Genomic DNA, 26,810 nt, shown 5'->3' on the forward strand with positions numbered 1-26,810 from the left:
CGGAAGCCTATCGCCCATTGCGGTTTAACTCCGTCGATACTAAAAACAGAATCTGGAAAATAAATTTACCAAATACCCTTATGGAATTCATGAACCATAATAAAATGGACTCTCTTCCACCAGTGCCCCTAAAACTGTTTAATGTGGTTGAAGAATCGGTTGAGGCGGCCACTCGCCCGGATCAAAGTCACAACTGAAGCTGTGAGTGCCAGATTCGACCCTCTGGACTGATGTCTCCGAAGGCAGCGTAACCTCAGCATACGAATTGGGCGGTACGACCAGCTTCATCGTAAACTTCTTTCCTTCCAAGCGCCACTCGCAGCTGACCATCCCGTAGGGCCCATCGAACGAGACGGCAGCACTGGTGAGGTCACCACCAGGCACCGGCTGCACCAGCACCGTCCGCCAGCCCGACCCAGGCTTCGTCGTGATGCCTCCCACAGTGGCATGCAACCACTCCGCCACGGCACCGAGGGCGTAGTGGTTGAAGCTAGTCATGGACCCCGGGTTGATGCGGCCGTCCGGCAGCATGCTGTCCCAGCGCTCCCAGACCGTCGTCGCGCCCATGGTGACGGGATACAGCCACGACGGACACATCTCCTCGAGCAGCATGCGGTACGCCAGCTGCGGCTTTCCCACGGCCGTCAGCGCGCCGAGGATGGCCGGCGTGCCCGCGAAGCCCGTCGCGATGTGGAACTGCTCGCGGCGCACCAGCTTGTCGAGGCGGAAGCGCGCCGTCTCGAGCTCGCGCGGGTCGTCACGGTACAGGCCGAAGCGCACGGCGAGGGCGACGCCCGTCTGCGTGCTGGACATGAGGTTGCCCGCGGGCGAGATGTACTTGTGCTGGAAGCTCTGCTTCAGCCGCGCGGCCTGCCCCGCGTACGCGGCGTGGGCCTCCGTCTTGCCCAGGATGCGGCACACGTCGGCGAAGACGTCCGTCACGTGGCACAGGTACGTGTCGGCCACCAGCACGTCGTCGGTGGCGCCGCCGGCCGCGTCGTCGGCGGGGGCTTTGGGGTCCAGCCAGTCGCCCAGCTGCCAGTGGCCCTGGTCCCAGAGGCCGTCGGCCGGGTCGCGGAGCACGCCCTTCTCGAGCCACCCTTGCATGCTCTCGAAATGGCGTTCCAGAATGGTCCGGTCGCCGGAGGATTGGTAGAGGGCGTACGGCGTGAGGACGACGACGTCATCCCAGATGGCCGCCGGTGAGTGTGGCCACCCGGGGATGGGTATGGAGGGGCTAACCAAGGGTGGGATGCAGTCGTCGAACGCCATCTGCTCGCTCTGCAAGTCCAACATCCAATCACCTAGCATGCCTGTGGTGTTGTATAGGAAGTTGGCGGTCGGGCTGAAGACTTGGATATCCCCCGTCCAGCCCAGCCTCTCGTCACGTTGCGGGCAATCGGTGGGGATGGAGAGAAAGTTGCCGTCCATGCTCCACCTGATATTGCTGTGCAGCTGATTAACCTTGGCGTTGGAGCAGGTGAACTCCCCTCGGCGTTTGAGATCCGTATGCATGACTAAGGCCTTGAAGTTCTCCTTCGTCGGCGTGGGTTGAGTCAAGCCGTCGACTTGTACATAACGGAAGCCGTGAAAAGTAAACTGCGGGGTCCACTGGCGCAAGGGTTGACCAGCCGATATAATGGTATCGGTCGCTTTGGCAAGTCGCAGCGGTCGTGTACCGAGTTCTCCGTTCTCCATGACTTCTGCGTGTTTCAGTGTGACCTCGCTATCCTTTGGGATGTCAATCTCCTGCACCTGCACCTTTCCCACGAGGTTCTGGCCGAAATCAATAATGGTCTTGCCGCTGTCTGACTGGAAGACGGAAACGGCATCGACAGTCTTGACCACACGCACAGGGGCGGCATTCGGTGCAACGAGCTCGCCGGCTGGCCACGGTAGTTCGCGTGTTGCGCCCCAGTCAGTCTGCACGTCGACCCCTTGCTGGAGAGCTCGGTTCCAATCCACTTTGGCGTCGGTGTTCTCCCTCGCATCAAACACCTCTCCGTCGTAGATAGAGCTAGTTCGGATGGGACTGGATGCCACCTTCCACGTGGTGTCCGTTGTCGTTCGCCAAGGCTCGACTTTCCCTCCCGAATGGATCTCCAGTTGTGCCAGAATGCCGAGATCCTTTCCGTAGATGAACCTAGTGCCCCCACCCCACCCAAGACGCCCGGCGTACCATCCCTCGGCGACCTCGACGGCGAGGACGTTGGTCTCTCCGGGCTTGAGCAGGCCCGTCACGTCGTGCACTCGGTAGTTCAAACGGTAGTTGTAGTCCGTCCACCCCGGGGCCATCTCTTCGTCGCTGGTGCGCTTGCCGTTGATGTACGCCATGTAGACGCCCAGCCCGGAGATGTACAATCGGGCGCGCGATCCGGAATCGAGAGATGCCGCGGCGTCGAGCGTGAACTCTTTGCGGAAGCGCACGGGATGCAGGCCGTCTTCGTCGCTGTCGAGAGCAATGGCTTTCGTATCGGCGGCGATGAAGGATGCCACCCAATCCTCTCGCTTCAGGAGCCCGGCTTCGACGATGGCTGCTTCTGACCAGTCGCTGGTGGTCTCGAGCGACGTTGCATCTTTGCCGCTACCTCGACCCTGAACTCGGACCCTCACTGCGGCCCGCGCCCGGGAACTGAGCGGCTTGGCAGGCCACGGTACGAGAATCGATTCGTTCGACTCGACCGAGAAGGTCTCGGCTTTCGATGTGGACGAGAGCCATTCGACTTCAATCTCATAAGCCGTTTGCGTCCAACTCGGTGCCGTCTGTTCGGATGCGATGAACTGCCACGACAGTCTTGGGCTGCTGAAGCCTAGGCCAAAGCCGTCGTGGTGATGCTCGAATATGACTTTGGAAACAAGCGGAGAGGACATGGTGATAGAGGCAACTGTTGATGTTCCTTGTCGAACGCATGAATGTATCGTGTCGGTCGGGACCTCGTACATTTCTTTTGGAGATCTTGAATGCTCTCGGTGTAGGATGTTGCGAGGGGCGTTGTACGGCGGGGATGGGATGATCTCATCTCGGCCTAGCAGTCACCGAACCTGGGCTCTGCATCGTACGACTGCCGTGCCGTGGAGGCGACCCGTTCCAGCAGCTAGGCGGGGGTGGCCCTTGCAGTGTTTGTGTCGATCTATGGGGAACCCCGGATTAGCCCTTCTGAATCCTGGTGATCCCCACACAGCATGGGACATCTTGTGGTCGCGTGGCTGCCGACGCTCATCAGCGTGTTATCGGCGTGCACTTGCCCGCTCGTCGACGTCCAGATGAAGTGGATATTTGTTCCTCGACGGGACGTTATGTTTATGGTGGTAGGATAATAAAACTGGAATGAGCCCCCTCATTTGGTGGATCGCCTGAGATGCATTCTGTTTCTCGAGTTGCCTTCAGTGACTGACTTCTATTGCCAATCATGGGACGTTTCTTTATTCTTGGGATTGCCACTGTGGCGGCCCTTGGGGGCTTCATCTATGGTGTTGACAGCGGCATCATTGCCACCACGCTCGGCCACGACACCTTCAAGCTGTACATGTATGGACCGTCCAAAACCAATGCTGGCCTTTCTGGTGCCGTTGTATCAGTCTACAACGCAGGACAGGCCATCGGCAGCCTATCCACGGGTGCGCTCGCAGATGGGATCAGCAGAAAATGGACCATTTTTATTGCTGCTGTGTTAGGTCAGTGTTCATTCCTTTGAATTTGCCTACCCAAGTCTTATTCCCAAGACAAATGGTTCGACAATTAACCTTTTCACATCAGCTATCATTGGAACCGCCATACAGGCTGGTGCTGTGCATATCGGAATGCTCATCGCTGGACGTGCCATCGGCGGCATTGCTTGTGGCCAGCTTCTGTCCGTCGTGCCTATCTACATTGCGGAGATCTCGCCTCCCACGCAGCGCGGGTTTCTGGTCGGCCTCCAAGGCATGGCCATCGCCATCGGGTTTTGTGTGGCCAACTGGATCGGGTATGGAGGGTCGTTTGCCACTGGTGATGCTCAATGGCGGATACCCCTCGCCATGCAGATCCCGGGGGCCTTGTGCCTCACCATCGGTGTCTGCTTCGTCCCATACACACCCCGCTGGCGTATGTTGTTTCCCTTCCCAACCTGGAGAGCTACTATGCTAACTTGGCGTCCCCTTTAGTGATCAAGAAGGACCGCATGGAGGATGCGGCTAAAGGTAATATTCATCTTCTTCATTCGTCCCCTTCACCGATCTTGGCTTACACATCTCTCAGTGCTCAATAGCCTTCATGGAGAAAGCCACGCCTTGGTAGCTGAGGAGATAATCCAAATCCGCGAACAGATCCATCTCGAAAAGCTTCAGCACCAAGTATCCTGGGCCGCAGCGCTCCGCCAGCTCTTCTCCCGCCAATACCTCCGCCGCACCGCCACAGCAACCTTTATCCTCGCCATGACGCAGCTCAGCGGCTCTTCGGTGATCCAAAACTTCCAGAACATCTTCTACGCGACCGTCGGATTCCAGGGGCAGCAGGCCCTGCTCATCAGCGGTATCTACGGCCTCATGGGCGTCATCGGTCAAGCGTTTTACCTGGTCATCGTGGCGGATCGCTGGCCCCGCGTGCGCACCCTGTCCGCGGGGTCCGTGGTCCTTGCTGTCCTGATTGCTATCTGTATGGCGCTCAGCGCCGTCTATGGCCAGGTAGATAATACCAATTTGAATGGTGCGCGTGGCGCCATTGCGTTCATCTTCATTTACTCGGCGGCTTACGCCGTCTTCTTCAACGGGACGGTGTGGGTCGTCTGCTCCGAGCTGTTTCCTTTCTTCCTCCGATCCCGGGGGATCGCCTTTAGTGTTTTCCTGCACTCGGTCGTGGCCATTGTGCTGTCACAGATTACCCCTATCGCCCTCGCCCAAGTCAGCTGGCGGTAAGTCATGCCATTAACCCCTTTCCCCCTTTCTTTCAAGTAGGTGCGCGACTAACAGGATCCTATCGAATAGCTACTATGCCCTCTTCATAGCGACGAACCTAGCGGCTGGTATTATTTACTTCCTGTTCCTACCCGAGACCGCTGGAAAGAGCCTCGAGGAAGTGGGCGAGCTGTTTGGCGACACCCTTGCCACCGATCATATCGGTTCCATTGATGTTGCGTCAAAGCACGGTGCACTGGAGCTGGAAGAGGTCGAAGAGCCACCGCACTCGCATATCAGGTCAAATGTTTGAGCAGCCCGGCTGATCGTCTTATTACGTGGTCAATATCTTGATATCAAGCTGAAATACTGTGGTGTCTCGTCTCATAGCTATCGGGAGTATCATTTATTCGCGAGGATCTATATCAATAAAATCACACGATATAATCCCAGTCTAAAATGCCAACTGAGTATTCCACTACAAACTATTGGACCGATGGAATAAGCCTATCCTAGCTACCATTAAGTCCCTCTAAACATAACTCGTTAGAAATATGGTAAACATTCCATGTGTAGTAGCCCTCCTGGTATAGGCTCGAATTCCCTTCGCAACATGACAGTCTCTCCGGGACTTACAAGCAGCAACTTAAATATGCCTCCCGTCGGCTTGTTGCACTGAGTGACCAGGCCGAGCAGTGTCACGATGACCGTCATCATACCCTGCAGAAGATCGAGGTCTCTTTCGTATTCCTGAACGCCATCGATCACGCAAAACACTGTTATCCCGGCCGGCAGCTGATACATCAAGCACGCGAACAGTCTGCAAAGCTCTCTCAGATCGCCGTGTCGGAGAATATTCAAATCTATCCGATCCAGCTGGATGTTCGGTGCCGGGAACTGCCACAGCAGCTGTTGTGCAAGCGATCGGATCAGGGCGGCACCGCCGCTGCAGTAGTCGTTCCGCCGATGGAGCCCGCAGAAGAAGACCAGACTGATGCGTCTCCCGCCCTGGGACAAGGGCGTGACCCGGAAGGCTCGGACCATGGTGGCGCACAGCACTGACAAGGGGGTGACGGGTCTGTCTATGGCGTCCGTGCTGTCAAAGTTGCCGTGCACCAGCAGTCGATAGGATCCAGGGCTGGTCAGCCAGTCCTTCATCTCTCGGGTGGTTTGTACTTGCTCGGCGCGCTGGCGGTGCTCCAGTAAATCTTCTCCGGCGTTGAATAACACGTGCTGTAGGTCCAAATCATCGTGAGGGGGGTGATAGCTAGATGCGACAGAAGCTCCGCCGGGGTCCATTGCATGGGAGCAGGACTGGGACTAGGAAGGAGGGCCCCAGCTACTTGAGCGTTGGGCGAAGGACTCGGGCTGAGCGGGATGGGAGTCGAGGGCCGTAGATATTGGTCGCTCAGCACACCCAGCAATTTGCTTAGCAATGCAGCAGTAAAGGAACTTCGTTCTTGTTCTACTTGTTGCCCATATAGTATTGCACCTACGGCTTGCTGAAGTGCCCAATTATCTTGTCGAATTTCGGCGTGAGACTGGCGATTGTCGTTGCCATCTTGTGGATAGAAATTAGCATAGCCATGTGAAAAATATATTAGCGTATTATGGCGTCAGTAGTAATTTCGTAGTACCGTATTCTCTTAAAATCCCCGTCACGCCGTCCGTTTTCTTCATTTCATTCTCAATGCTTCCAAATGTTGAAACCTGAGATTTGGGTAGACCATTTCTTTCAAAAGCAGACAATAGCGACGAGGTTCTCGAAAGAATGCGGTATCAGACATGCTAACCACCAAATCCCATTGGCGGTAGTAGATACTTTCTGGAAATTGGGTGCTTGTGTTGACGGATTAGAAGGATCACATACCAGAAATCAAGCGGTGTTCGAACGAAAGGCCTGCCCTTGCTTTGAGCTTCGCCGAGGAAGCCTTGATCTCGTTCAAGCTACTCAGGAGCTTTTCTCGTACTCTTCCCCATCGAGTATTGCAAGTCCAGCGTGTTTGGCTGCGATCCGTCAGATTATGTTCGTGAATTTGATTGTAACATATTAGCTTGTTATGAATGTCGCTTACCTTGAGCGCTGGTGTAAAACCTCACAGCCTCTTCAATGGCCTTGAAAATGGCCAGAACGAGATCAATGGATGCCGCAAGGATGTTTCCGTCTTTCGGGTAAGCCTTTAGATTAAAGTCCATTGTCACGAAGGTTTCTGGCAGATCGTCGAACCCAGAGTTGACTGTCTCGCGCACAGAAGCAGCCTGCCGGTATGCCTATGGCCCGGGTAAGTGTCCCCTCCCCCAAGATTGTTTGACGCGGATACTCACATCGACAAGAAGATCGATGGCTCCCACCACCGGTGAAGCTATGTCTATATCGGGAACCAGCTTTATCCCCTGCTGAAGAGGGACAGCCGCCTTGTCCATAGCGTGGCGCAGCTTCCTCCGGAATTTCCCGACTGTTGGTTGACCGTTGAAGTGTTCGTAGTCCCTTCGTGCCATATCGAGCTTCGCTTGTACGTCTGGCCACACCTGAAGGTGTCGGATTCCCCACTCGGACTGGCCCTGCCCACTGTAGTGTAGTGGCTCTTGCTTCAAGCGTCTCATGGCTTCGGGAAATACTTCACCCCAGAACCCCATGTCGCCGATGGATCCAGGGGTAGGTCGGGGCTGGGGCACGCCTGGGCCTGTGAGCATAGGAGCCAGACTTGAAGCGCCAGGTATATGCATGACAGCGGAAGGGCTCACGAGTGGGACGAATTTGCGCTGGGTCGGGCTATAACGGCACAATGTGGAGTCCAGCGCAGGATGGTAATCCGAGCCTCTGTTTTCAATGAAGTCCACTGCTGGACTTTGAAGGGAAATGGCCGTGCCTGATCTGTGCGGAATAGGGGCAGTGCCAGTATAGGTATCTTGATGTGCCATCTTTGACCTCAAAATAGTAGAGCTAACGTTTAAACTGAATGTTTTGCTGACTTTGTTTTCCGCCGGCGGACCACCTACTCAGCACTGATGGAAGGGGGCGAGGAGCCTGGTAGCCCAGCCTGATGGACGTTACTGAAACTTGGCATTGGGACGCAGACTCAATGCTGCGGCCTAGATGCAGTCATGGCCCCCAACAAACCCCGCCTCTGCCCACCCCTTCCATAGCAGCTGATATCTTCCACACATCCAATCATGCACTTTATCACAGACGCAGGCTACCGTCAATAATATGCAGTCGAGGCCGGTGCTCCAATAGCGAGTAAAAACGAAGTTTCACTGCATTATCGGCTCTCATGGGCGTGCAGAGGCTTTTGGTCCAACGTAATCACTTGCAGCCCCGAAGACCAAGCCCGCATTTCCCCTTGACTCTCTGTTTTCCCTAGATCTTGCCCTTTCCGAACCATGACGCTGAAGCCTTTTAAAGGCCAAATCCGTCAAAGCTCAATTCTCTCCCCAATCCAACCAGGCATTCGCGATTTCAACCATTCGGGCATTCATCAAAAGACAACATGGATTCAGTTCCAGCCCCTTCAGATACATCGAGTGCTGGTCTCAATCCAAGTGAGCCGGCGAACAGTGATGGCGAAGCAAGCGAAGCAAGCGGGCCAACTGCGCCAGCTACCCTCAGTCCCGAAGCAATAGAAAAGCGATTCAAGACCATCGATACAAACATTGCTCTGATCAACAATGTCTTCAACCTGAAAGGCGCCACAAAGCGCAAAGAGGCCAACCATCCCACTTTTGAATCCGACATCTCATCCGATTCCGATATTACGTATGACTCAGATGACGACTATGATGAAAAGCTCATTCGCGAAGTGATGACCGACACAGTTCATGTTCTGGGGAGGCTGTCGAATTCACACCGGGCGTATCAACGGACAATGAAAGAACGAAGATTGGATAGAGCTCGTACCAGGAGGATGGAAGGTCGAAAGGCTCTCGATAGGGTAAATGAAGAGACATCGCGCTTAATAGGTACAAAGATGTACCTAGAAAATAAGCCTGCTGTGATGGGTTGGGTTGATTGGGTGAGAATGGCGAGGGCATGGGAGAGACCCGTGGAGGAGTCTATCTCAAGTCCACTTCACGCTGTCACCGGCGACCTGGACTGGCAGGTGGTTTCCAAGCTTTACACACGCCCCTGGCTTGGCATGCCGGGCTTTAGCTCGATGGAAGAGCCCAAGTATCAACCAAGGGACATCGTGGCCAAGAACCCGGCTCAAGAGCCGCCTCCTGAAAGGCTCAGAATTCACTCGGCGGCATTAAATGCCGTCTTTCGGAAGATTGGAGAAACGAGCATTCCAGTGAGTATTGCAGACGGCAGCTCAGTACTCACTCGCCCTTTTAGGGTGCTTGTTTACAACGAGAAGAAGCTGCGAGACCATCTAGATGGGTTGGAAAAACATTTTGACGACCTGAACCGAAGCGGAGGCTTGTCTGACACGAGCCAACACAAACCTCTCCTTACTTCCGATGGGACACAAATGCCCCAGCAATATGGGTCAACTGGAGAGCACACCCAGGAGCAGATTCAGGGAGTAACTGATATAAGGGAATCCCAAGAAAGCGTGAAGGGTCGCAATCCAATGGCACACCATGAGGCCACCACCACTGCAGAGGCGGCAGAGGATCCGACAGGAGAGGCTCCAGCAGAAACGGATACAGCAGAAACTGATCGAACGGAGGGGACCCAAGCAGAAAACGGTCCAACGGAAAGGGACCCAGCTGAACAAGATTCAAAATCAGATGATTCAGTAGATGAGAATCCAGCAGACTCGATAACAGCTCTCCTCCACCTGCGTTGTTTGATGAGGTTCTTCGATGACGAAATCAAACCCAAATTGGAACATATCGCAAGCGATCAGTGCAGCAAGATCCTTTTCAATGATCTGTGGTATCTTTACAAGCCAGGGGATGAGGTTCTCGACCAAGCAGGGAAGCAGGCACTGCGTGTCATTCAGGTTCAAAGTCCCCATCACTCGGGTAGAGATATTGAATCTCGTTTCAAGTCACGATTCACAGATGATTCGGATGATGATACGGAGGAGGCCGAGGATAGAATGACATTCAAAGTGCGGTGCGCCTACATCGACTATAACGGCAAGAAGTTTGGCCCTGTGTCGGTCACCCATACGATCACACCTTATGGAGGCGTCAAGGACGTTGATTCCTTGCCATTATATCCTTTGCGGCTTGCCAAAGACGTGGACCTGCGTGAAAGGCTTATCACCCGCGGAAAGATGCTGCTCGATATCACGAAGCTTCAACCCATGTACTACACTGGCGACTCCCTTCATACGGGGGAGGACATAGATAGCCAGGTCATTGTTGACTTCGGTGAAGCCCTTGCCGATGGGACACGACAAGAATGGTCACCTGCACTCGGCCTCACAGCTACCCAAGAGGCGAACACCACTTTTACATGCAACTCGATCTGTTGTACTTATCTTAGCATTGCAGAAGGTCGAATTATTGACCAAACGCTGGCAAAGGAATTTATCGAAACAATGGTACCTAAAACACCATTCCACGCCCCATCGTTGATTTTCGAGCCTCGCCCACTTGGAGACATGATTTCTAGTACAGGAGATAAGCTCAAAGACGAGGAGTTCCTCGTCATGACGCATCGTGCCTTTGGATTCGTGCTCCGCACACGCAAATGGGGTATGTCATAAGCCTGGGCTTGCCCGTTGAAGTCGGCAACCTTCTAACCACATACATAGCCCAACTTGATCTGACCAACCTGAGGTATGAAAACCGAGACTTACGAAAGTCAACACTGAGTGCATTCGACCGACTCGAGCTTCCCGATGGCCATCGTGAAATGGTGAGGTCACTGGTCACACAGCACTTTCGTGATAAAAAGGCTGCAAGTGCAAAGGATGACCGGACTGATTTGGTTAGAGGGAAAGGTACCTGAACACAATATGCCCACCGCATTTATCTCTATTGACAGTCTATGTAGGCAAAGGCCTTATCATGCTTCTACATGGCGCCCCAGGGGTCGGAAAAACCACAACCGCTGGTGAGTGAATCCTTCCCGTTACATATTTAAACTCCACAGTCTAATATCCTGACAGAGGGTGTGGCGGAGCTGTTTCAGAAGCCACTCTTTCATATAACCTGTGGTAGGTAAAACCCTCAAATAAGCTTGAGAATATGTGTCTGACTGGTTTAGGCGACCTTGGGACTACCGCTAGAGAGGTTGAGCAAGAGTTGGAGAAGAACTTTGCACTTGCGAGTCGATGGGGCTGCATCCTTCTTCTTGACGAGGCAGATGTTTTCTTATCTTCTCGCGAGCGTAAAGACTTTGCGAGAAACGGGTTGGTCGCAGGTAAGCTTCCTTATCGGTCGTTTCCCCATGATGGCAATGGCTGATTTGATACACTTCCGAAGTATTCCTTCGTGTGCTCGAATACTACACCGGAATCCTTTTCCTCACCACCAACCGTATTGGCGACTTTGACGAGGCCTTCGCGTCTCGCATCCACATGAGCCTGTACTACCCCGAACTAGACGCGGTGAAGACCAGAAAAGTATTCAAGCTCAACCTGGACATCATCAAGGAACGTTTTGATCGACAGGGCCGTCAGATCATATTCGATTATTCAGCTGTTGATGATTTCGCCCAGACGCATTTCCGCGACTACGCTTTCAGCCGTTGGAACGGGCGGCAGATTCGCAACGCGTGCCAAACGGCGCTGGCGTTGGCCGAGTACGACGCACACGGCGGCCAGATCGCTCAAGATGACGAGTCAGATGATAAGAATGTTGTTGTGATGCTACGGCTTGACCACTTCCGTCGTGTACAGAAGGCATATCTCGACTTTGGTATTTATCTTGGCGATATCCGAGGCACCCAGGGGGATCGCCGCGCCTTTGACTATGGCTTGCGGGCAAAGTCACACATGCCGTACCAGAACAATCACACAAGCCAATCTTCGGCTACGATGAACCCTCCAGGACTAAACGTCAACCATTACCCAGCGGCCGGGTACGGTTCGCCTTATAACGCTCAAAACTACCCACCCCAGGGAAATCACATGGTTAACCTGCCTCATCATCAAGTGAGCTACGACGACTTACGTGGTAATGGTGGTGCGTATACGACAGGTGGGCCCTCCGCCGCGGGGGAAGTATCTACCGACAACACAGACCGTCCCAGGGCCAAGCTGGACCGAGCGGGGTGTATGACAACATGCCACAGATTCCACATGTTGGCTCATCTTTCTCTGATTCCCAGCCAACACAGACGGAGCCGAGGTTTTACCAAGGCCTCAGCCAGCAGGGCGGCGGCCAGGCCTGGAGCAATCCTGGGCCCGGTGCGAATCAGGGATATCCACCTGCTACGATGTCCCAGCAAGGACAGACCATGGCGCCAGCACCTCAGTGGCAGAATAGCTTCCATGGACAACAGCAGTACCAGGGTCCGTCAACTTACGGCTACAATACTGGGAGTCAAATCGGTGGGGCGCAGGGCCCTCCAACATCGGGTGCTGATTCTACGGTGCAGAGTCAGGCTCCGCACGGGGGACAGAGTGGTGGCCCTGCTGTTGCTACTGGTGGTGGGCCAAATGCTTAACAGACTTGAGCATATGTCGCTCTATATTCGTCGCAGCATGCAGTCGGCATAGCTGGTAGGAAACATGTGTCGAAGGTGACAGGGGTCAGCCCCTTCCGCTCATTAGCGCACTATGCTAGCTTTCCTTGGTTGCTTTCCTTCTTTCAAGAGTAACACTTCACTTTATTACAGTCTATCTACTCAATACGATCTCTCCTTTCTCCCACTCCTGCTAGCTGTGTGCGAGAATATTTGCAATGGACATCGTTCTTGGAGTCAAGATTAGAACAAGCCATTGCGGTTGGGACAAGCTTATTCCATTAGCGCCGTCCCATCTCGAGCTGGTGCTTGGGTGAATGTTAAAGCTTGTTTCTTCTGCATCTGGTCTAGGATCAAGCGGAATTGAATTGCGATTTCTTTCGGAAGGAACAATGATTGAATATTCGAACATTGATTCGTGTGAAGAGAGGCTGAGAGAAGTGGCATATGCCAGAGGAGACGACGGACGCCTTTCACTGCGCCGTCGGTATTTGTCATTCATTGAAATGGCCTACAGGGGGCACAGTCTAGCGCTGAGTTAGCGGGATGATGCGCCCGAGAGGGCTCGCGCAGGGATGCCGATGTGCTGCCCCGGTGGTTAACCAATCAACTTAAAATGGGATTAGCTGTCCTGGTATTAGTCCGATTCGTGGTGCATATGCTTATGTTAGCGAATGAATGAAGGCGTACTTTTCCCATATTGGGCATCATAGTTCCTCGAGCTGACTTATACAGCCACAGCTAATAACGACTCAAGATGATGAGTATTTGGAATAGATGCAAGACTCTTGGAAGACCACGTTGGGAAGAAACATTCGTGATCCAAGTATAAAAGTGTCAGAGACCTCGACGAAGTAGCAAACTTCCGTGCCCATCAAGCAACAACACTCTTCAGCAACAACCTCCTTTTCTCAATTCAGCCATTATCCAACACATCACTCGCTATCAACTATCACCACACATATCCCAGCCTTACCAACACTCGTTAGAATGGACAAGGAAATCGCCAAAGCTCAGAAGATCCTCAAGTCCTTCACCAAAGACGGGGTTGACATGAGTGTCGATACCACCCCCGACTCCAACAAACAGCAAAGCAAAAACCGCGCCAAGATCCCCGCCGAAGTTCTCCAACAAGCCAAAGGCCTCGCCATCTTCACGACGATGCGCGCCGGCATGTGGGTGTCGGGCTCCGCCGGCTCGGGCGTGGTCATGGCGCGCCTGCCCGACGGGACCTGGAGCCCGCCCTCGGCCTTCAGCGCGTACACGGTCGGCGCCGGAGCAGTCCTGGGCGTCGACCGCACCGAGTCGGTGTGCGTGTTGAACACGGACGACGCCGTGCGGGCCTTCGCGCAGGAGCGATTTGGGTTCGGCGCGGGGCTCGCCGTCACCGCGGGACCAGTGGGGGGCGGACTCGGCTTCGGCGGCGCGCGACGCCAAGGACCCTGTTTGGGTCTACGTTCGGTCGAAGGGGGTCTTTGTGGGCGCGCAGGTGGATGGGACGCGGTTTAATGCTCGGGATGATATTAATGAGGGGTTCTATGGGGTGGTGGGCATTACGCCGGAGGCGATCTTGAGGGGGAGGTTAGGGCTGAGCTGAAGGATGCGGCTCGGGGAATTTTGGAAAGTGTTTGAGTGTCGGGGTCATGACATCGCATTTGATTTAGACTGTATTCCTATTGTTTCCATTGTCTATCATATAGAATTATTGCAATACCACGTGTCGAGGAAGCCCATCGTGCGCCCGACCCGTTTAGACCTTGCTCAAAATCATTATCCCACTGATTCCGTAGTTAGGTTTGTACTTTTTCCATGGCTTCGACGTCTCGATGACTTTTGTCGGTATGATCAGATATGTGGAACACCTTGTGGCGAATAATGACATCGATGTGTAGGTGCAATATGTGTCAGCGTCCGTGGGAGGTGTAATATGCTGTTGCGAGCTGTGCTTGCTGAATGGAGGAAGCGGATCAAGTACTTCGTTTGTAGGTAAGGTCCCAGACCTTAACTCTATAAAGAGGTATACGATGGAACTGGGGTCGTTGCATCGCCGAAGTAGGACCCATATCTTGGGAGCACATCTTGTCCCGATTCCTCATCTCCTTCACACGTAACCGTGCTAAGCGGCACCGTATCTGCGTCCCCAGCGCATTCGGCGGACCAGTCCACGTCTCCCGATCCCCTTTCGCTTGGTGGCAGCGGCGGGTTGGTTAAGATGCGTTCCACGAGCCACTCGACGGGACGCGAAATGATACCGACGAAATACTCGATCAAAAAGGCGAACCAGAAGACCAACAGCAGTACAAAGGGGACGAGTGGGGAGTACGCATTCGTAGTGGTAATACAGACCGGAGTCGAGTTCAAAAGATGCCAGAATACGGCTTGCCGCGTGAGTTGAGTAGGCACTGGTTAAATAGAAAGAGTTTTGAAAATGACCAAGGGTACTGTGTCTTGTCAGATAAGCCTTTTTAGTAATAACCTCAATCTTACGCATCTTATCTAGATAAGTAACCTTCCATGATACGAAGTTTATGTGTTAGGTATTTTCAAGTTTCATGGCTATTCAAGTGTCTGGCAATGCCGACTCGGCCGAGTAAAGACGGAACATCGGGCGGCCAAATTGCAGAGCAGCTAGGCAAAGTTGACCCTGCGATGTAGTAATTGTGTCCATGATGTAAGCACCTAAAGTGGCCTCCTTAGCGTCCAAAAGTACAAGATGGCCTATTTTAAGAAGGCCGGTAGTTCATGAGATGAGCTGGAACCAGTGGCGCGGGCAGGCCAAGACGCCAACGCGGGACTCGTCTATCCACTCCACCGCGGCTGAGCCGTTGTCCCCAGCCAGAACCCAGCCAGCAATTGATCAACACTACTACCGCCGCTAGCCTCATCGTCTAATCCTTCACGTCAAAGAGGCGCCGTCTAGCTTACTAGTCGCAGCAAATTGCAGGCTTGACGGATATTTGGAAGCCTGGACTAGCGCGCCTTCCGCCCAAGCATCACAACCAAGCCCCCTCGCTATTGCGCAGAAGTTGCGTTGTGATAGCGTTGCAATCATGGCGCTGCAATCTCGTTGCTGACAAGTCGATTGAACTATGCTATCATGCTTGGCATCCATGTTGCACGAAGATATAAGGTGAGAGGTGTCGACTCGTGGTTATAGTCTTCTCGTGCACACTCATCTCACCTCATAATCTGATTGTCTTGTTATTAATATGGCTTTCACTACACTTGTGGCTGCAGCCCTGGCTGCGGCGTCGTTCTGCAACGCCACGCCCGTCGGCCGCCCTGGCCATTTGAGCGTCAGGTCGCCTGCGGACCCCAAGATAACAATTGACTTCAAGGAGGCAAGCGCACCCAGCCGCCTCGTGCCTTCCCCTTCCCGCTAACACTTTGCTCTACTAGACGCACATCTGCGAGACCACGCCCGGCGTAAAGTCGTACTCCGGCTACGTCAACCTCCCAGCCTCGGCCGCCGAGGGTCGAGCCTACGACGTCCACACCTTCTTCTGGTTCTTCGAGTCCCGCAAGGATCCCGCCAATGCGCCGCTTTCCCTCTGGCTGCAGGGCGGCCCCGGCGCTCCCTCCGTCGTCGCGGCCCTCAACGAAAACGGACCCTGCACGATTGCGCCCAACTCGCGCGACACCGTCCTCAACCCGTGGTCGTGGAACAACGAGGTCAACATGCTGTACATCGACCAGCCGGTGCAGACAGGTTTCTCCTACGATAAGCTGATCAACGGCACCATCAACGAGCCCGCCAACCCCTTCTTGGTCACCCCGACCAAGCCGGGCGAGCAGGCGAAGGTCAACGCAACGACCCTTGCCGGAGTCTTCCCCTCCCAGGAACAGGTGTCGACGGCCAACACGACCGGCACGGCCGCCCACGCCGCGTGGCAGTTCATGCAGACGTGGATGAGCGAGTTCCCGCATTACAAGCCCAAGACGAACAAGTTCTCCATCTGGACTGAGTCGTACGGCGGCCACTACGGCCCGTCCTTTGCCGCGTACTTTGACAAGCAAAACACGCTGCTCGCGTCCAAGAAGATCAGCAACGCCATCCCCCTCAGCCTGGACACTCTGGGCCTCGTCAACACCTGCATTGACGCCGAGGTCCAGATCCCCTTCTACCCGGAGACGGCCTACAACAACACGTACGGCCTGCAGATCATCAACGAGACGGCCTACAAGGCCGCCGTCGCGAGCTGGCCCAAGTGCCAGCAGATGATCCACCAGTGCCGCAACCTCGCCGCCCAGAAGGACCCCGAGAACCTCGGCATCAGCAAGGAGGTGAACGACGCCTGTGCGCTGACGTTCAAGTCTTGCTTCGACACCGTGCACAAGCCTTACAACGTCAACCTGGTAAGTACATATATGTCTCTCCATCGGCGGAATGGAATGGCCTGAAAACACACGAGGATCGGCGACCAAAGTTTATTAACACAACATGATACAGCATAACCCATTCGACTTCACGGCTCCATCCATCGGCTTTTTCCCCTCCCAAGTACGCCGCCGGCTACCTAAACTCGAAGAAAGTGCAGCAAGCCCTTGGTGTGCCCCTGAACTTCACTGGCCTCGCCGCAGGTGTTAGCCAAGGTAAGCTGATACACTGATTCCACCCAACATTAGCATCTGATTGACATTCTTTCACCCAGTGTTCGACAAGACGGGCGATTTCATTGTGGGGAACAGCATTGCGAGCCTGGGACACCTCCTCGACAAGGGCGTCAAAGTCGCCATGATGTACGGTGACCGCGACTACCAATGCAACTGTAAGTTTGCCTACTACCCCAACAAGCCCCAAGAAGGAGAGAGACCCCTGTGATGCTGACTGGATTTGAAACAGGGCGCGGCGGCGAGGCAGTCAGCCTGAACATCAGCTCCAAGTACACGGCCGACTTCCGCAAGGCCGGCTACACGGACATCCACACAGGCAAGAACGAGACGGGCGGCATGGTGCGGCAGTTCGGCAACCTGTCCTTCTCGCGCGTCTACAACGCGGGCCACGAGGTGCCGGCGTACCAGCCCGAGACGGCGTACCGCATCTTCATGCGCGCCATGTCCAACAAGGACGTCGCGACCGGCACCAAGTCGACCAAGGGCGGCTGCAAGAAGCCCTACGGCACCACGGGCCCCGCCGACATCTCGGGCGTCAAGAACAAGCTGCCCGCGCCGCACAAGGCCGAGTGCTACTTCTGGGACATCTTGGAGACGTGCATGCCCGACCAGAAGCAGATCATCCAGAGCGGCAAGGCGATCTTCAAGGACTTCGTCATGAAGGGCTACACGGCGGCCAACGGCACGGCGGTCTACTATTCTTGAGTGGACGGTTGGTGTTTGTGGCTAGTGATTGCTTTTGATTGATGCTCAGCGTGTTTGAGTCAGACTTTGACTCATTGTTTGTTTCGTTTGTACATATTTATAATATTCAGGATGAGTCATTGGCATGGTTGTTCAATCTTGGATGACGCAGCTTCTCATAGAACAGGATGTATAAGAAAGAGAGATACCCCACACATGAATTCTTCAAATCCTACCAACCTGTATCAGAGTCTTTACAGATAATGGTGGTATAATAATATCAAATCTGGACGCGACATTCCACATTGCTGTATCAGACGTGTGATCGTCATGTAATGCAGAGATGAGAGCTCCGCCGGCTCAGCAGGCTTAGTATTTGCAATGGCACTCGTTAATCTGATTAGATCTCTTGTACTATACACGAAACACAGAACGGAACAATCCAGTTACCTACTACAATCAATACTGCCCTCGGCGATGAGGCTGCTAGCCTGTAGGCAGATAAATAAGTCTTCAATCAATTCTCGCTTCGAACATAAAGTGGGTTACACATAAACATAGAATACAACAGTCGAGCTTCACACCTTCATTAAGAAACCACACATCAAGGATAAAATGGATCTAGTTCTGGGCTCTTTTTTATAACTTCCAACAAAATTAAACAATTCCTCCATCTCTCTCCACTCAACAAAACAGAAACGAGACGGATTCTTCTCACACCACCAAGCATTCACACGCTATTTCATTTAGACAAGTACGCATTCACCTCATCTTGTTTCCCTCACACTTGCACACAACCTACATATTAACTATAACGATTCAACATAAAGTCCTACCGAGATCATACCAACTTTCCTGGTTGAGCTGCACACCAGCAGTTCACCTTCTACGCCGACGCCTGGAGGCGTGCCAGAAGCGAACAGCATTACCACGAGCTAAACAACACGGCCCAGGGAGACTTCTGGGACCAATACGCTCGTGGAAGCCCATGACAATAACGTAGGGCAAATAAGCGTCCAAGCACACGAGATGATCTCTGCTCCAACCCAGCAAGATGCCCCGCCAGCCCGTCAACCGGTTCTCCGCGGATGAAAGCAACGAGGAGTATATAGTGATCCGTTGGATCATCATCACGTACAATAACGGCCTAAATTACATGATCACCAAGTGCTGGATCGCTGTCCGAACACACATACGGGCTTTGGACCCCATCCAGAAGATAGAGGATGACCAGAGCACTGTACCGGGACGCAACAGCACCGAGCAAGCGCCTGGCCCTCGCTCTGGACCGGTTACTTCAGTACGAGAGAAACTTCCCGGACGGCGTGTGTACTATTTTTGGGGTCTATCAAGAACTTCGATCACCTGCACCACGAGACCCCCGTCCGGTTTGGCATCCTTCCGTTCCTCCCCCGGGCTACGCCCCTCCTGTCCTCCGCGCTGCTCCTGCTCTATTCTCGGTTCCGGCACCAGAGCCCGCATCTACACGATTGTGGGAAAGCAGTAGTGGAGAGAAGAGACGGAAGCGCAGATGAACGAAGAAATGCCAGACATATGGACCGACTGGGAGATCCAGCTGAGAGTCCACAGAGGCTTTAACGTGCACTTGTCGACGAAACTATCAGAACCAGACTTTACACGATTGACAGTGGACCGCACCAACAATCCAGAGATGGATCACCTTGCCCGCCACCTTATGGCAGAGATCATCTGCTGTGCGGTCGAAGAGCACAGCGCCGCCTCCTTCGGTAGCTACGCTGCGCCGTAAGGCATGTTTATACGCCAATTCGCACTGGCAGGACCTTGCCATGCTTCGACGCGCCTTCTGCTTCGTGGAGGAGATCGGGGCTCTTGGCAGCCTACATAGAGCACCCGAAGGACGTAGTGAATCATGGAGCACTCGACGAAGTGAAAGCGCACGTACGCGACAAGATCAAGACCCAGGGGAAGTACTGGGACTCAGTCAAGTGCTGCGCAGGTTGGGATGTCAGGATGAGGGTCCCGGACATCACAGCAATTCCACTGTGAAGTGAGACAAAAACGACACACGGGAAACTGGCAAAAAGACATGAACACTAATACCAGCTGCAATAAACGAGATCAACGTCGGAGATCCAAGATCCAAGCGCAGTACTAGGACATACGCTACAGAAACACCTTACATAGTCATAGTCGTATGCCACTCCATGAGAGATGGCGTCGAGTATACTGTGTCAGCAGCCGATTGGTGGACATTCGACTCTGGGAGCACCACGTTGGCCTTTACGGATGTCAAATGAACCGGGCAACGACTCTTCACATAAGTAGAAGAGTCTCCTTCCCAAGACTCTCCCGGATCAGCTGCTTGAGAGTTCTCCAAGAAGGCAGAGTAACGCGATGACTAGCATGCGCCACACTCGGGGGGAAAGGGGAGCAGCTTTCATCAAGCGCAATATCGCTATATAAATTATAGAGGTTGTTTATGACAGAACCACACATCTCCTTTACAATATATTTCGAGGCTTCGAGAGACGCTCTTAATCAAGTCGAAATCTATCTTTCTCTTAAGTCCCAGATCGAATTAGGGGATGGCACTAATAATCATTCCCTGTCCATTGATAGGACTGCGCAATAATGCCCTGGCATCTATTTTCCGCCTGTTCTCACGAAAGACACATCGATCTACGTTTAAGGTGATAGTACCACAACGAAAGAAGATAAAAGAGGGGCAATAAAACAACCTACTCAGCGGCTAATAACTCCCCGGCAACGAAGCTGCCAACCATGTCAACACACCCCGGCTTTCATCATTCTAGAGGATGCCCAGAAGACTGACGAGGAGTACATGCAACATGTCCTTGCCGACCTTGATGAATTCGGAAGCACCCTCAAAACAGGTGGAGACCTGAACCAGAGATCCTAGCCTACTCAGCCTCGCAGTTGTATCAATCAGACACTCGATGGGGAGATCAAAACCTAGATACAGCAACGGGAGGAGAAGAATCCATCGGCTGAATACATACTAGCCTCATCCATTACACACCTGGGTCTCCTTATTTAAAGACTATGCTACGGGAAGACAAGAAGATCGTTCTAGATGTTGGCTGCGGTTCCTGCCGCCCCCGATAATTTTACTATTACTATAATCTAAATTTCGTTCTACCTTGAAATTTCAACACACGCCCGTTCCCAATTCTTAATATCGAAGTAATTACCCAGGTTATATTAGTAACTTAAGTAATCAATCACCCTAACAAAGACTGGCCCTTCCAAGCCGAAACGACGACACGGTTCATGGCGAAGAAATCGCTGCTTGTACATTATCAGGGTCCTCATCCGGCCTATATAAAACTCGCCATTGCCGACTGATTGATTTTCTATTTCTTTTCTTACTTTTTTAATTGACCTCGGCGCCCTGGTGTGACCAGCAAGGAGTAACAGCCCATGCCAAGGTAACTGCTCCTCTCCGCCGCACGAGCATTAGGAAAACTGCGAGTACAAGAAAATGGGCGCTCCTCGTTCGCATGAAGAGCCGGTTCGTGCGGTCTGAGCAGTTCTGCCGCAGGGGTTCCAAGTTCCAATTTCCTCTACGGAAGGTTGCGCCGGACTCTGACAATAGTTTTGGAGCACTCCCTTCTATTCCTTAGCGCAACAACAAACAGCATATTAGATTACATACCCTTACAGTTTGTTGCACCAACTTCTGTTCGACGCGCGTCTTGCATCATCGTGATCAGCTTGAGATCAGCTTCATTTTCATACTCCTCTCGTTTTATTTTGCATTAATTTTATCTTGACGGAAATCAATTGACCCAGACCTTCTCTTGGCAGCTCGAAGCCAACCCAAGACTACAAGAGTACCCTTTTCGATTATGAGGGAAAATCTCAACACCAGCACCAAACAACCCCAAGCTAGATGAGAATGTGGCGAAGAGCAGTCTCACGAGAAGGACTCCAGCCTTGGCAGAAAGCCGGTCGTTTGGCCCCGGTATCTCTCTTCGCGACGTCGACTGGGACGACAAGCCTCATCCAGTACTGAGGAGCAGTTCCACATACTCCGACTTTCAGGATCTCATCGATATGTGTTTTGACTGACCTAAGAGCAAGCATGTGTATGTAGCTGCTCGAACTCTTCCTGCGATTTAGTTTACTGACCTGATTTAGCTGCGGACCACGTGGAAAAACCTTCGGATAAAGTACCAAAATCCCTTGCCACCCTATCTACGAAGCTCGACCCGAACGTCAATAATTCCAACACACTCCTAGCGAGTATGGGTAGTGCTTATGGCGCCCACAAATCTCTGGAAAAGGTCTTAGACGCGCTGCAGAGTGAGGGCAAGACCAAGGTTGCAAGCTTCCGCGTCCAGGTGATCTGTGATGGCATGGAAAACCTGAATGGTCGTATGCGCCAGACTTGCCAAAATAGGATGCGTGATCCATCTAGTTAGCGATCCATACTTTGCAAACCTTTGCTCGACGCAAACGCCGACTCCTGAGCCGAGTTGCCCGCTTCCACAGTCACCAGATCGTCTTATACCAACCCAAGCACGACGATCTGAAGAGGTGGCACCAACTCCCATATGCCACGCTCACTCCAGCCCTCGTGGAAGCGTCGGTTAAGAATAAGGCCCCTTCGGATCATGGGCTAGCGCTCAAAGCCCTCGCTCGATAGGTAGGTTTTGTGCTTATTTTAGACATCTTACCATGTAGAACAAGAGCTAACTTTTGCAACCAGTTTCTGGCCAGATGGCAAGGCTCTGGACATCAATAGGACACCTGAAGATACAGGGACAAACTGTACGAGTTTGAAGAGCTCATCAAAGAATACTGGACGTGAGATGGCGGAGACCAATCAAAGTTTGATCTATCGAGATTAGAAACAAAGCGAGAAGCCGAAGCTTCTAATTTGCCTGCAAGACGGTGGGAAGCTGAAGCCGTCCAGGAAAAGGAACTTCAGATCAGGAGCGGACGAAATACGACGCCTGGAAGACACCAGGCCGCCCAAGGGTGTTGGGCAAGTCGCATTTGTTGTGGGCGAAGCTCGTGGGGGCATGGGACTTCAAGTTCCAGGGCTCTCAACTAACACCCTGCGTCATTCAATCTTCAGTAGCAGGAGCTCAAACGAAGCTCAGTGAGGCGACCTGGGTAGTTCAGAGACTCAGATTATTATCAAATCAGCTACTATGAGACTCTAGCTCTTGCAATATAGCAAAGATTGCCGGCAACTACCATGACTGGCGACGGATGGGGCCACCGTCGGAGTCATTATCGGGTAAAGAAGAGCGTCAAGCAAGAAAAGAAGGTCAAACACCAGAAACAAGAAGAGCTTTACAGCCAAGGGAAGTCTTAGCAACATGTAGATCAATTCATTTGTACAATAGAGCGAATCGTGTGATACTGTATGTTCTAGTCGCACTTTGTGAAACGTATGCGTGACGGCCTCAAATGGCTCTTTATCTTTCTACAGTTTTGGGTAAGTGAATCGGTCTCCGGTTAGTGGACGACCAAGTCGTGAAACGGTGAACTTGGGCTCCCTCCCCCTTCCCCCTGGGCTGACCTCCTAATTTGTTTCAACTTTGTGACTTGAAAAGAATACGATCATATCTTGTGATGGTGACGTAGAATGGAAAGGGCAAGAACAAGTAGAAACAACAATGATGAATTTTGTCTAAGAGGACTTCTAGGTTCTACTTAAATCCTTGCGTCGCTTCTTAGGTCTCGGGACACCGTGATACGTTTCCATATGTCTATCTAGACTGTCTTGTCGTGATGTACCGTTGATCGCCACGGTATACTTGCAATCCGGATACCGACAGTGCAGTTTGACTTGACTGTGTACTTTTTTGTGACGACCCAAATCATTGCTCAATGCGAATGCCTTCGTGCAACCGCTTTCTTTGCACTTGAAGGGGCGAGTGTGTGTTTTTATATGTCTTCTGCGAGTAAGATTGTTAGTCTGCTACTGCTTGGCTATCACTGAATTAACTTACGTGAAGCCCTTCTTCTTGGAGAACGTCTTGGGGCAATGTGGACACTGGAATGGATTCGAAGTAGACAAGTCTGAGCCTTGCTGATCATTCGTGTGTCCCTGTTCGTGCTGTTGAATATTGTTGCTGCTTTCTGGCCGTACTGATCCATCGACTTGCCCATCCTGTCCAGCAGGCTCCGTAGGTGCTGAATCACCCCAATCATACTGTGGAAGAGGACCATCATATCCGTGCTGTGACCAGCGAGGATCAATGCACCCATCAGATCGGATCTGATCGTAGTGTAGTAGATGTTGATCGTCGGGTGCGTTTGGCCCTGTTGGTTGCTGACTAGAAATAGGAGGAAGCTTTCACGAGTATAGGAAGTTGGAGAGAGGCCTACTGGCAAAGAAGGATAAAGCAGAAGATGGAAGTAGAGTTGGCCGAAAAACAGAAAAGAATGTATGAAGTTGGCTTGCTGGAAGTGATGGCAAAGAGCGGTTGCGGTATCACCACCAGGGTCGACCGTGGGAAGAAAGGAGAGAAAAGAAACGGAAGGATTTGAGGAAATGCATCAATTATAGCTGAAGTCGCAAAGGGTCAGACAGCCAGGAGTTTGGGATCACTGCCACCCAAACGAATATCTCCTATTGGCCACAGCCGAGGGTATGCCTCAATTTCTGCATGGCGCGTCATTCTAACCTTAATCGAGTCGAAAGAACACCTCCATTGGCCAAAACTGAGGGTATGCCTCAATATCTGCAGCCAGTTCCTTAGTACCATGCGGCTTCTCAGCAAGATGCAGCTTGATCCTAGCCAATCACAAATGGTGTTCAGTAAGACTGTTTCACGAAACAGTGCCTCAATGGGCATACGCGGGAGCATAGTTCAGCAAGACCAAATTTCATCCAGCTCGATAAATAGGAGATTCCCTTCTCTCATTGTGAAAAACTTCTGTTTCTGTTTCTATCCTCATGCATACACCTGAGAGCACTCCCTAAACCAATCTTTCCTGACCAAAACGCCATCAAAATGACTTCCATCTTCTGCTGTGGCTCCATCAAGCCCTACCGTCCACAGTATCTCTTGCATCAGACCAAGTTCAACACCTTCATCGCATGGGCTTCCTACCCGAAGGCCGCCGCGCCAAGCAGCAACAGTGAAGAGAAGCCAGACTTGGCGGAGAACCCTCAGATCTTCGCTATACAGGTGGTTCAACAGGTCAACTATGGCCCTCTCGAGTCGAAGCGATACTTCGTCCCCATGGCTCACGAGCAAGACGAGTTCGTCGAGGTTACTGAAGAAGATCTCATCCAAGCCAACTTCAAGAAGCTGAACTCGTATGTCCTACCACATCTGGTAGCATCCATTTCTTTGTCATTGGTGTACTATCGGAGCCCCCCTTTCTCCCCCTACGTACTGCATTTCATATAAGTGGCCCTACCTGGCGCCCAGACTATCTGCACAGATCCGCTGACTGGAACTGAACGGAAGCAGATACAAGAACTACAAGTGCGAGGTTCATGACAAGTTCTTCGAACTCAATGTCTATCAGAAGGACCCGGTCAACAAACACCACTGGCGAGTCAACCTTGCTCGGCCGGCTAGCTCGATTGACTGTGAATTATGTCATTCAGGATGCGCAAGAAAGGTAACTCTTTTCCGAGAAACCATTCACTTGTAGTGGAACTAGTATGAGATAGCTCCAATATACTTTCTATTGAACGTGGTATCTTGTCCACATCGCATGACTAGCATGTCTTTCTCGTCGGTTCAGCATCCACATACAGAAGGACCTAGGCGCTACTAGACTCGCAGTGCCTCCTTGAGCTCTTTGATGATGAGCGCATTCATTTTCTTCATCTGATCCCATTCCGGCGTGCCGGGCTGACACGTCTTGTCGAATGCGTGCGGCATGCCCTCCATAACCTCGTGAACGACCTTGCGCTTGCCATCCTTCAGCTTGTCAGCCAGGTCGTTCGCCTCAGGCGCGCAATTGTCGCCGCCGCAGGTCACGATGACGACGTGGTCCGGGAAGAGCGCCGGGTCAGCGCGTCCAGGCGAGGCGCGGGGATCCAGGCGTGTCTTCGGATCGGGCGTCCAGCACTCGTCGAAGAGGGCCGCCATCTGGGGCGGGATAGGCCGGATGGGCTTCTCGACCTGCTTCCTCTCCGCGGCGGGGACGGAGAGATCCGTGGGCGGGTAGACGGCGACGACGACGGGGATCTGCAACCCCCGCAGCTCCGCGCTGGCCGCAAAGGTCTGGCGGAACGTGGAGCCGGCCACGAGCGCCAACAGCCCGCCCGCGCTGAACCCCGACAGGGCGACGCGGCTGGCGTCGTAGACGGCCGGCTGCCCCGCGACCCAGCGCAGCGCGTCCTCGACGTCGTGGACGGCGGCGGGGAAGGGGTCCTCGGGGGCCTTGCGGTAGTCGGCGTCGAGGACGACGAGGCCCGGGACGTCGCGGGCGACCTGGGCGCAGAAGGGGCGGTCCTGCCCGAACATGTGGAAGACCAGGCCGCTGCCGTGCCAGTTGACGAGGACGGGCGCGGGGCCCGCGGATGCGGAGGCGGGGGCCGATTGGGCGCGGTACAGACGCCCCGCGATGGTGCGGCAGCCGTCGCGCGCGGGGATCTGCACCGGCGTCTCGTCGACGCCCTGCAGCACCTCCGTGGCGTTGTCGGGCTGCGCCGCCTTGCCGGCTTCGAATTGGAGGCGCGCGGCCGTCACGGCGGCTTTGAGCTCCTCGTAGCGTGCGGGGGTGTGGGTGGCCATGGTTGCTGGAGTCTTGGAGGGCCACGAGTCGTTGATAAAATCAAGTCGAAGGTGGAAAATCACTCAGCTTGGTCTATTACGATTGATACTTCGAAATGAAGAAAGTCGAGAGGCTTCTACGCGATCGAAAAAGAAATGATAGCTACCATGTCAATCAGTACTGGGTTAGGGACGTGGTCGTGGATTGAAGTCAGAGATCCACCGCCAATCCAGAAAGCGAGCTCTTCTGATTAGAGCACAGCCGCGAAAACGCCGGTTTCATGCAAGTTTCGTCTCTGCAGGAAACCGCCAACTGGCTATGATGCGCTGGCAAATACTGACAGAGCTATCGAAAT

General features: G+C 53.2%; 11 protein-coding genes across 11 annotated transcripts; 7 read left to right on the forward strand and 4 right to left on the reverse strand.

Moving 5' to 3' along the window:
• Window positions 1-138: 138 nt before the first annotated feature.
• On the reverse strand, window positions 139-2,871 carry PG998_006367 (uncharacterized protein; the record flags this gene model as incomplete). The annotated part of the gene is made up of 1 exon (XM_066873185.1): window positions 139-2,871. One exon carries the CDS (start codon window positions 2,869-2,871, stop codon window positions 139-141), a length of 2,733 nt encoding a protein of 910 aa, XP_066733282.1.
• Window positions 2,872-3,410: 539 nt separating this feature from the next.
• On the forward strand, window positions 3,411-5,185 carry PG998_006368 (general substrate transporter; the record flags this gene model as incomplete). Its single annotated transcript, XM_066873186.1, has 5 exons — window positions 3,411-3,675; window positions 3,758-4,084; window positions 4,144-4,179; window positions 4,238-4,889; window positions 4,963-5,185. The coding sequence occupies 5 exons, from the start codon at window positions 3,411-3,413 to the stop codon at window positions 5,183-5,185; spliced, it is 1,503 nt and encodes a 500-aa protein (XP_066733283.1).
• A 233-nt stretch (window positions 5,186-5,418) lies between these two features.
• On the reverse strand, window positions 5,419-6,171 carry PG998_006369 (uncharacterized protein; the record flags this gene model as incomplete). The annotated part of the gene is made up of 1 exon (XM_066873187.1): window positions 5,419-6,171. The coding sequence occupies one exon, from the start codon at window positions 6,169-6,171 to the stop codon at window positions 5,419-5,421; it is 753 nt and encodes a 250-aa protein (XP_066733284.1).
• A 652-nt stretch (window positions 6,172-6,823) lies between these two features.
• Window positions 6,824-7,794, reverse strand: PG998_006370 (uncharacterized protein; the record flags this gene model as incomplete). The annotated part of the gene is made up of 3 exons (XM_066873188.1): window positions 6,824-6,879; window positions 6,948-7,143; window positions 7,198-7,794. 3 exons carry the CDS (start codon window positions 7,792-7,794, stop codon window positions 6,824-6,826), a joined length of 849 nt encoding a protein of 282 aa, XP_066733285.1.
• Window positions 7,795-8,363: 569 nt separating this feature from the next.
• On the forward strand, window positions 8,364-12,439 carry PG998_006371 (uncharacterized protein; the record flags this gene model as incomplete). The annotated part of the gene is made up of 7 exons (XM_066873189.1): window positions 8,364-10,521; window positions 10,581-10,769; window positions 10,823-10,882; window positions 10,938-10,985; window positions 11,036-11,191; window positions 11,254-11,993; window positions 12,101-12,439. 7 exons carry the CDS (start codon window positions 8,364-8,366, stop codon window positions 12,437-12,439), a joined length of 3,690 nt encoding a protein of 1,229 aa, XP_066733286.1.
• A 1,008-nt stretch (window positions 12,440-13,447) lies between these two features.
• PG998_006372 (uncharacterized protein) lies at window positions 13,448-13,966 on the forward strand (the record flags this gene model as incomplete). Its single annotated transcript, XM_066873190.1, has 1 exon — window positions 13,448-13,966. One exon carries the CDS (start codon window positions 13,448-13,450, stop codon window positions 13,964-13,966), a length of 519 nt encoding a protein of 172 aa, XP_066733287.1.
• A 1,700-nt stretch (window positions 13,967-15,666) lies between these two features.
• PG998_006373 (uncharacterized protein) lies at window positions 15,667-17,776 on the forward strand (the record flags this gene model as incomplete). Its single annotated transcript, XM_066873191.1, has 5 exons — window positions 15,667-15,819; window positions 15,857-16,813; window positions 16,987-17,050; window positions 17,110-17,226; window positions 17,301-17,776. The coding sequence occupies 5 exons, from the start codon at window positions 15,667-15,669 to the stop codon at window positions 17,774-17,776; spliced, it is 1,767 nt and encodes a 588-aa protein (XP_066733288.1).
• A 1,033-nt stretch (window positions 17,777-18,809) lies between these two features.
• Window positions 18,810-20,034, forward strand: PG998_006374 (uncharacterized protein; the record flags this gene model as incomplete). The annotated part of the gene is made up of 3 exons (XM_066873192.1): window positions 18,810-19,055; window positions 19,405-19,675; window positions 19,841-20,034. The coding sequence occupies 3 exons, from the start codon at window positions 18,810-18,812 to the stop codon at window positions 20,032-20,034; spliced, it is 711 nt and encodes a 236-aa protein (XP_066733289.1).
• Window positions 20,035-21,842: 1,808 nt separating this feature from the next.
• PG998_006375 (uncharacterized protein) lies at window positions 21,843-22,354 on the forward strand (the record flags this gene model as incomplete). The annotated part of the gene is made up of 3 exons (XM_066873193.1): window positions 21,843-21,846; window positions 21,899-22,135; window positions 22,179-22,354. The coding sequence occupies 3 exons, from the start codon at window positions 21,843-21,845 to the stop codon at window positions 22,352-22,354; spliced, it is 417 nt and encodes a 138-aa protein (XP_066733290.1).
• A 2,378-nt stretch (window positions 22,355-24,732) lies between these two features.
• PG998_006376 (uncharacterized protein) lies at window positions 24,733-25,355 on the forward strand (the record flags this gene model as incomplete). The annotated part of the gene is made up of 3 exons (XM_066873194.1): window positions 24,733-25,040; window positions 25,198-25,285; window positions 25,338-25,355. The coding sequence occupies 3 exons, from the start codon at window positions 24,733-24,735 to the stop codon at window positions 25,353-25,355; spliced, it is 414 nt and encodes a 137-aa protein (XP_066733291.1).
• Window positions 25,356-25,506: 151 nt separating this feature from the next.
• On the reverse strand, window positions 25,507-26,475 carry PG998_006377 (uncharacterized protein; the record flags this gene model as incomplete). The annotated part of the gene is made up of 1 exon (XM_066873195.1): window positions 25,507-26,475. The coding sequence occupies one exon, from the start codon at window positions 26,473-26,475 to the stop codon at window positions 25,507-25,509; it is 969 nt and encodes a 322-aa protein (XP_066733292.1).
• Between the last annotated feature and the right edge of the window lie 335 nt (window positions 26,476-26,810).

The sequence above is a fragment of the Apiospora kogelbergensis genome, assembly GCF_038363985.1.
Source record: "Apiospora kogelbergensis strain CBS 113332 chromosome Unknown utg000003l_segment0_segment0, whole genome shotgun sequence".
Classification (NCBI taxonomy): Eukaryota; Fungi; Ascomycota; class Sordariomycetes; order Amphisphaeriales; family Apiosporaceae; genus Apiospora; species Apiospora kogelbergensis.